The sequence below is a fragment of the Lipotes vexillifer genome, unplaced genomic scaffold, assembly GCF_000442215.2.
Source record: "Lipotes vexillifer unplaced genomic scaffold, Lipotes_vexillifer_v1.1 scaffold253, whole genome shotgun sequence".
Taxonomy (NCBI): Eukaryota; Metazoa; Chordata; class Mammalia; order Artiodactyla; family Lipotidae; genus Lipotes; species Lipotes vexillifer.
This window is the reverse complement of record NW_006780322.1, coordinates 655,506-664,386: the sequence shown is the minus strand read 5'-3', so window position 1 is coordinate 664,386 and position 8,881 is coordinate 655,506. Positions and strand designations below refer to the sequence as shown.

The 8,881-nt window shown below is 56.8% G+C and overlaps 1 protein-coding gene across 1 annotated transcript in view; it reads right to left on the bottom strand.

Annotated features, from left to right (window-relative positions):
* The window catches only part of SFXN5 (sideroflexin 5), a 116,040-nt gene that overhangs the window by 15,148 nt on the left and 92,011 nt on the right, over window positions 1-8,881 (bottom strand). Inside the window, exons 11-12 of the mRNA XM_007453426.1 lie at window positions 7,035-7,120; window positions 1,178-1,295 (exon numbers count right to left, since the gene is read on the bottom strand). Coding sequence (XP_007453488.1) covers window positions 1,178-1,295; window positions 7,035-7,120 — 204 coding nt within the window. The remainder of the gene's footprint in view (window positions 1-1,177; window positions 1,296-7,034; window positions 7,121-8,881) is intronic.

Here is an 8,881-nt window from a genome sequence, read left to right as displayed (position 1 = left end):
AAAGGGACGCTCTTCAACCCCACCGAGCTTAACCTCTCGGGAGGGTCTGACCCTGTGGAGGCCCCCCAACTCCAGTCTCACTTGGCCCTGTCCTTACCTCCCTGGCCACTTGTCCTTGGGCAGCTCCCCTCCCCAGGGCCTATTTTCTCCACACGCTCCTGGGATGATCCCACCCACCACCCTGGCTTCCATCAGTTTTATGCTGGGGGCTCCTACTTCTGTCCCTCCAGCCCAGGCCTCTCTCCTGGCTTCTAGACCCAAAGCCAGCTTCCACAGGGCACCTTTGTTCACAAGTTCCACAGGTTCATCAAACCCCATGTGCGCATCCAGCTCCACATGCTGTCCTCCCGCACGCCGGCCCCTCATCTCCGTCTTGCCGGGGTGTTCAAAACCAGAAAGCCGGGCGCACATCCTGCCGGTTCCCTGTCCTCCCACCACACGCAGTTCTTCATCAGATCCTGATGAAGCTGTCTCCTAACTCTCTCTTAAAGGACCCACTTCCCTCCATGCCCGCTGCCAGCAGCCTGGTCCAAGCCGCCATCATCTCTCGCTGGACTCCCGCCACTGCCTCCTGAAGGCTCCTTCTCCAGAGCTCCAACGCAGCCTCACCATACAGCCATGGGGACCGTTCAAAATCAGGAATCTGTGGTCCTGCTCTGCACAGCTCTTCTGGTAACGTTTACCCACTGCGCTGGCTTCCAAGTTCCCGGCACCCGCTGACGTCAGGCCCCCGTACCTGGCCCACCTCATCTTCCCCACTCTCTGCCCAAGAGGCAGGCTTTCCTCAGCTGTGTGCCGCCTCCCTTCACACCAGGTGACCTCAGCCTATGTGTCCCCTCACCTCTTACACACCTGGCCAACTCTAGCCCATCCTTCAGGCCCCCATGAAATGCCACTTCTCTCTAAGCTCTGTTTGGGCCCCGACTGTCTCCTCCCACGGCCAAACTCCTCCCATCTTAACACTGCTCACCCTTCACTTGCTATTCCGTTTCATCGCTGTGTTCACTGCTTGACCCTTGACCCTGAGAGGTCAGAGCCTGGGCCCGTCTCATTCACCATCTAACCCCAGTACCTAGCCAGCACAGTGCTAATGTGTCAGCACTGAGTAGGTATTGGTTCATAAATGACCGAACGGCAACCCTCCCTGTCCTGCCCTTGAGCCCCTCCCTCCACTGACCTCTGACATCTGGGGGAAGAGGCTGATGGCCAGCGGCAGGGCCAGGCCAAAGGCTGCCAGGCACACGAGGCTTTGCACGGGGAGGAGCAGCCGGGGGCGCGCCTGCAGGAGAGCTGTCCTGTGGGAGAGAGAGAAGGGGGTGCCCCATGAGACCCAGAGACAGGGTGAGCTGGCCATTAGCCACCATGCTGGGTCCCACTGGGTCTGAGGGCCAGGCCCAGCCCATAGCTAAGTAACTGTGGAGGAATTCTGTCTTTGGGACCATCCCCCGGTGGCAGCCCTCTCCCCAGGCCCTGCCCTGAAGGACATTGCCGCTTAAATTCTCAACCATAAATCATAAATGAGCACCTGTGGGGCACCCACCCCACTGTGCATCCAGCCCTGCGCAAAGAAGGCCACGTGTGGGGTAGACGACAGAGGAGGCTGTCGGCCCCTGCTCCTGTGCAGGGGGTGGGGGGTCCACGCGGGGACACAGCGGAGGAAGATGGGCCTTGAAGGCAGCACATATTGCAATAGTGAACAAACCACACACGCATTCACGCACACGCACGCACAAGCACGCATACACACGCGCACACAGCCAGGAGAGGATGACCTCTTCCGGGTATGGGAACAGAACACACCCTGCTGACCACCTTGTCACCTTTGATCCAAGAGCCACAGTGACTTGCCCAAGGCCAAGACCAAGTCTGCAGGAGGCAGGCAGGGCTGCTGTCTGGGTTCCTCTGACTCCCTAAAGGTGCTGTCACTGAGCTGCTCTGGCTCTTGCCTTAAGGACCCTCTGCCTGCTGCATCACCAGTTCACAGTTGGCACCCCTCCCCGCGGTGAGCAACAGAGCTGGGATTCTTGGGCAGGAGAGGGGTACAAAAGCCTCCCTCCAGGGCCCTGGGTCCCCCAGCCCCATGACAAAACGGCTTCTGCAGACAGAGTGGAGGGCATAGCAGCTGGCGAGTCCACCTTCACTGCGTTGTCCATCAGAACATTTCGTTCTGTATAATCCACCAGGTATTCTGCTTGGGGGGGGCCTGGGGTGGGATGTGTCAGCAAGATGGATTATTTGCCAAGGGGTGTTGGGTGGGTACACATGCTGCCCTGGGTAAGCGTCAGCCTCCACCGCATTGAGACTGGCTCCTGGTGTGAAGAAGCTATAACCAGGGCTCTTGCCCCTCCCTTCCTGGAGCAGGGCTGCTGTGGCCACAGGCAGGGGAGAGGCTTTTCTGGGGGCAGCGCCTCAGTGTCAGGGCAGGCAAACCCCACACCACCTTCACCTCCTGGCACATGAATCCCAAGAGCAGCTGGCTCTAAGGCGACAGCAAAACTGGGAGCAGCAGTTCTCAAACTTTAGTATCTAGGCAGTGGTTAAAAATGCAGACTCCCCCATGAGATCCTGATTCAGCTGGTACTACACCTGGGAACCTTCCATGAGTCCAAAACAGGTGATCCCCAGACCACACTTCTGGGAAACTCTGGCCCAGGATGTTCCTACTTAGGTACCAATAACAATCCAATCACTCGTAAATTCTATGCAAGTAAAAGACCTGGACACAGTAAGTGCTCAGTGAGGTGTGTTAGTATTGCTGTCGTTACTGCCCTTGTTACCAGCAGGAACGAGGGAGGATCCTGGTGGCTGGGTTGTCCTCCAGCCCTTCCCACTGGCCCAGACCCCAAGATCTGTCCAGTTGTTAAATTAAGCCTGAACTGAGCTATTGGGGAGGGGAATTTCCACAGGATTAAGAACAGGGGGACAAAGGTGCCCAAATCAAACTCAAGCCCTTCTGGCATCCCCTCTGCCTTGGTCCAGTGCCCCCATCTTCTCCCTCTCTTCCAGGTGAGCCTTACCCGCCTCTTCCCCACGGACTCAGCCTGAGGCCTCCTGGGCTTCCATGGGAGTCATGGAGGGGCTGGGAGTAAGGCTGAGATGGGTCCTGAGATGTTTTCAACTCAGATTAACTTCTCCAGCAGGACCAGAAGGTGGGCACTCTTGCTCCCGTGGCAGGGACTGGGACTTCAGCCCCTGTGGCCAGAGCAGGGGGGAGGGGACAGGAGGGTGTGTGGTCCCTGGAGGCACAGCCCCGAGGGAGGATCACGGAGGGAGGTTCCCTCCCTGGCAGGTGAGGGGCAGGACATGGACTCTTTCGGTGGGGACACTGGACAGACCCCTTCTACGTGGGGCTGCGACCTTGGTTCCTCTCTCCGGGTGGCTGGCTGAAGTCCCCACTGTGAAAGGGATCCAGAAAGTCCCTGGCCTGTCCTCCCCACTCAGGAAGGAGGAAGGTTCAGACAGCAGCCAACAGGAGCCTCTGAAGTCCCAGCCCAGGCGGGAGAGTGAACACAGCAGGACAGGGGGAGGGGAGAAGGAGAGGGAAATGGCAGGGAGGAATTGGAAAGGCAGCTGGGGGAGTTAAAATATGCAGATGGAGAGATGTGCGAATGCCTGGGAGAGAGGAAAGACCCGGATCCCCGGGAATGAGGGAGGCTGGGGAGCGGCCTCAGGAGCTATCGTGGAGGGTGTGGCCTGAACCCTGACCAAGCTGAGACCCAGCCTGGGAAGGCAGAAAAGTCCAGGCCCGGGCCAGGGCCAGGGATGCAGAGCTGGGGGAGAGACCCCCCAACAGCTGCCTCCGAGTTGGGGGGGCGGGGCTGCTCTCCGGGCCCTGAGTCCAAAACCAGCTTCCTCCCCAGGACAGTGGAGCTGGAGTGGAGCCCTGGGCCTGAGGGAAGGCTCAGTGGAGAGTGAGGGGTGGGGCATGCACCCCTCAGAGAGAGGCCCTGCTCGGCAGAGTGGAGGATTCTCGGCTTCTGACAGGAGACCCTTTTCCTTTCATCTCAGAGACAGGGACACCTGAACACGCCGCCCACCTCTGCTATCCCAGCAGGAAAGCCAGGGTCCTCCCAGAGAGGAGAAACTGAGGCCGGGGCCAAGCCAGACTCGCTGCCACACAACAGCTTGTCTCCCCATTGCCGTGCCTTCCCTCAGCACTTGGAGCAGTTTTACTTTTGCGCTCCATTAATTTGCAAGCAGGCTGCTTTGTAAGTGTTCTTTTGTCTTTTTTCCCTGGCTGTCCTGACTCCCTTACCCAGCCCGGGGCTCCGAGGGTCGAGGGTAGGGCTGCCTCCCCCATCAGCCTCCTCAGCAGAGGCCCTTCCATTAGCACCCTGCATGGAAAGGCCGTGGGGTGCTCGGCAGGGAGGCCCCAGCCAAGAGCCCGGGGCCCGCTGGATGGTGCAAAGTGCCAAGCTCTAGTGGACAAGGTGGTGAGAGGGGCAGTGCCATCATTCTCCAGGTGGGAAACTGACCAGCCCCCCGGGACTCCTGCCAGGAGTCTCAGTTGGTGCCGGACCTGCCCTGCCCCCCACCTCACAGTCTGGCAGCTCCCCCGGCCCCATGTATATGAGGTTAATTATGTCTTTGAGGGTGCAAACTGAGTCTTGATATTCCTGGGGGAACCCATGCTGGACTCTTTCTCCTCCTCAGAGACCCTCCCACAAGCTTCAGGAAAGGACCAACTAAATACAAGTCTTCCAGGAGACCAGTGGCTAACTCTCTTCTACCTACCCGAGGGGCTTCCTTTGACCCTGAGCTGAGCCAGATGCAGGGCACCCGCAGTCCAGGCTGATTCCAGGCTGGGACATTCAGAACTAGAACAATCCCACCCCACCTCCCAAGCCTCCCAAAGCTAAATTTAAGCCCCCAACCAATGGGACACTAACCGCCACTCCACGTTCTGCAAACCCAGCTCAGATGGCACCCAGAAGGCATCACAGACCACATTTTTCCCCAGCAAATTCCAGGTTCAAGATTCAGTAGCCTTGAAGACAGAAGCCCTCCCTTCCTCATTTGCCCAGTGGTGTCCTTATGTGCACTTGCAGTCTCTGGTATTTGGGGACAGCCTCAGTTCGCCAGAGAGCGGCGTATACGAGGTTCAGGGGCACCAAAGCAATCGCTTCCCATGATTTATTTTTGCAACTTCCAGAGATTAATATTCTTAAGTCTCAGTGTTCAACACGCCATCCCTTGCTCAGGTACCCATGCCCACTATGCACCTCCCCCACTCTTCCAGGGGACGAAGGGATCATCCCCTCAGCTGGACACAGGGCCCCTTATCAGCAGGCCCGATGAGAGAGTGTGCTTTGCTTCTGTTGGGTTGGGCTCTTCAAGGTCCACGCAGCAGGCCCACACCTTGCCCAGAAAGCCCTCCCTTCCAACAAAATCCTATTTTACTCTCAGTGCCAGCTGCAGCCCCTTTCCTCTGGACCAGCCCTCCCCTCAAGGTCATCCTTCCTGACCCTGTTCCCACACTGCTGGGTCCCACCTGCAGCTGACCTTTGTGTGGGTCCTGCCCTTATCAAAACACAGGCTTTCTGAGGCCAGTTCCCCAAATCTGCCCCTCTCCTGTCTCCATGTGGGGTGGATTCCAAAGACAGGCTGATTATGTGCTGTGATCCAGTGTGGTAGGAAGAGTCCAGTTTTGCAGCCATATTCCTGGGCCCTGCCTGGCTCTGCCATTTCCTAGTATGTGACTGTAAGCAGATGACACAACCTCTCTTTGCCTTCCTTTCCTTGTCTGTAAAATGGGGACATCATGCTCACCTCTTTGCACTGTTGTGAAGGTTAAATGAGATCATTCATTCATTCAACAAACACTGAGCATCACTGTGTGCTAGGAACTCTGCTAGATGCTGTGCAGGGCAGTAAAAAAAAGGAACTGACCTGCCTCCATGGAGATGACATTCTAATGAAGCAGACAGATAGCATATAACTAGATAAAGAATCTCAGCTATGGATAAGTGCAGTGAGTAAAAATAAGGCAGTGTAGCGGGGGAAGAAGCCCTGGTGGCTGTAATCTCGATGGGGTGGTCAAGGAGGGCCTCGTTGAGGAGATGGCATTTAGGGGGGACCCGGCTGGGAGAGGACTGGGATGCAGCCAGTGCTTAGCTGTTAAGTGTTAGCTGTTATTGTAATTTGTTTTGTGGGAATACGAAGGTCCCCAAATTGGGGAGAAGCCCCTGATCCAGAGCCCCAGAGGGAGTGCCCCCAAGCCCATCCACTGCCTTGAGGTGCCCCTCCCAGGCTGGGCCCCCGGGAAGGAGGAAGCGATCACCTCTTCACTTCTACCTGCACCAGACCTCCAGGCCTTTGCTCATCTGGCTCCCCACACCTGGAACCCTTCCCTGCCCCTTGCCGTCCTGCTAGATATTCCCCAACCCTCAGGGCCTGCCCAAACCCGCCCTGCTTCCTCCCTCCTCTCCTCAGCCTCTCCTTCCAGCAGCATTCCCGCCTTTGTGATTCAATTTCACACTCATTAATTAATAGAATCACTCCATCATTGTTCTTATTATTGTATCTTCTTATTTCTTTATGGTCAGGACAAATGTGTTCTCAGAACATCCCTCTGAGGGCGGCAGGGAGGTTAGTACAATTATTGTCTAAATGAAGAAACTGAGTCTCAGTGAGGTGGTGACTTGCCTCATGGCAGATGCCGGAAAGGGCTGCGCTGGGCCCAAGTCTAGTCTTCCCACCATAGTCCTCAGACTCTCTTCACCACTGGTCCTGTGCTGTGCACTAATAGAGCGCGTGCGTGCACACACGTGCACACACACACACACACACACACACACACACACACACACTAGAACCGCCAGCTCCAGGGCAGGGCCAGCCATGTCCATCGGGACATCCCTCCTAGAACTTAGCACAGGGTCCTGAGCAGCCAAAGTCCATGAATTCTCACAGGATGATTCCAGCAGCCCTGCCAGGGAGAGTTTGAACAAACCAGGACCCTTGCCGTGGGCCAGCAGGTCCCCCTTCCCCCACCCTCTCCGCTACGATGGCCTCTGTCCTGGGCCCCAACTCACTTCTCCAGCATGGACATGACGATCGGGGGTAGCACCAGGATGGGCATGGGGAGGACCACCCGCGTCAGCGCCGTCTCCAGCAGGGCCTGAGGGGCAAGCAGAGGCCGTGGTGAGCGGGGCGGGGGTGGGACAGCCTCAGGCAGCCCCGGAGCCCCCAGGTGTATGTACCACTGCTAAGCACATCTGGCTGAATGGAATAATTCATGGAATCGCTCACGAAGCCGTATTCCAAACAACAGAAAAAAGCCACCCCCTCTTCCCACAGCAGATCCGCATCACCTGCCACATGTGGGGGAGGGGAGGCAACCCAGAAGCGGCCCCAGCAAGGGGCCTGCGCCCAGGGAGGTGAACCGGGTGGCAGGGTATAGCGGCTGGGAGGAAACATATGGAGGACCTGAGATGTTCTAAAAACAAAGCAGGCACTGGAGGGGCCAGGACAAACAGCTGTGGCCTGCTGAGCCTCGTTGAGGCTCCTGGTGCCCAAGAAGAGGGATTCTGGGATTTACTTTCTTTTCCCTTAAAGACAAAGATCTGGAGGACCTTTGCCATTTCCTGGCTCTGGATGAGAGTCTTTCTTAATGACAAGAGGTCAGCTTTGTAAGTGGGAAATGCTTCTGCTGAGTGCCTGCTGTTCCCATATGGGGTCTGCCTGGGGCCTTGCTCTGGGGGCTCCCTTAGGATTCCTGGGGTGGGTGCTGGTCAAGGCACAGCTCAGTGGCAGTTCTGCACCCTAATGGTCATTGTGATGAGTTCCTTTAACCCCACGGGCTCCCAGCCCTCAGAGAAGGCTCAAGGAATGCTTGTAACCCACGGGTCCCTGGAGTCCCAAATGGCAAGGGGCTGATAGAGCCAGGAGAAGGGAAGCCCAGGGCTGCAGAAGAGCTTGGAGTTCCCTGCTGTTTGGACCACAAGGAGGAGTTATCACAGTTGGCCTCCCTCACAGCAAGTAGGGAAGAGGATAGAGCTGGATAGGAGGTTAGGGTGATGTAGGAAATTGAGGCCAAATCCCCTCTGATGAGGGACTCAGGGCTAAACATTTCTCCCAGGAACTTGGGTTCTTCATGACCAGCATCAGGAAGGCCTGGGAGAGGTCCCTCCAGTCTTCTGAACAGGTGTGGGGATGACAGGGGGCCCAGAGCCTGTGCAGGAAGCAGAAGATGTGGTGTTGGCACTGGCACCCCCGAGCCCCTTGCCCCTCACAAGCCTTGGACAGACATTTACTTTCCCTGAGATCAGTCAGTGGGGAGGGAAGGACCAGAACAAGAGAAGCGTCTTCCTACATCAGAGGCTTATGGAAAAGGCCTCAGTGACAGGGTGCGGTGGGGGGCCATGTGGGAGCTCATAAGGGACAGGGCTGAAGCAGAGGGGACCCAGCACTTGGAGGCCAGAGCAGGACAAGCCACTAACTGCCATTAGGATGAAGGCTGGAAAGCACAGGAAGATATACAAGTAGACAGGAATTTTTTTTTTTTAATTACAATTGCTAGATGGGTGAGGCTGGTGAAACCAGAAGTGAAAGAGGGCCTTCTTATAACAAAAGATTCTTCTCCAAACCACACCCGTGGCTTCCTGCAAGCCCCAAATCCCTCCGCCTTGACCGTACTCACTCCCTAATGACTATCACCTGCAGAAGTGCTTATTAGCACACAACCACAAACCATCAGCTTCTATGCGTCCTCTTCTCACCCAGGAGGATATGAAGGCCCTAGGCCCTAGGTCCTGGGGAAGGGAAAGAAAGCTCTTGGCGGGGTGTGTGTGTGTGTGTGTGTGTGTGTGTGTGTGTGTGTGTGTGTGTGTGTGTGTGTGTGTGTGTGTGTGTGTGTGTGTGTGTGTGTGTGTGTGTGTGT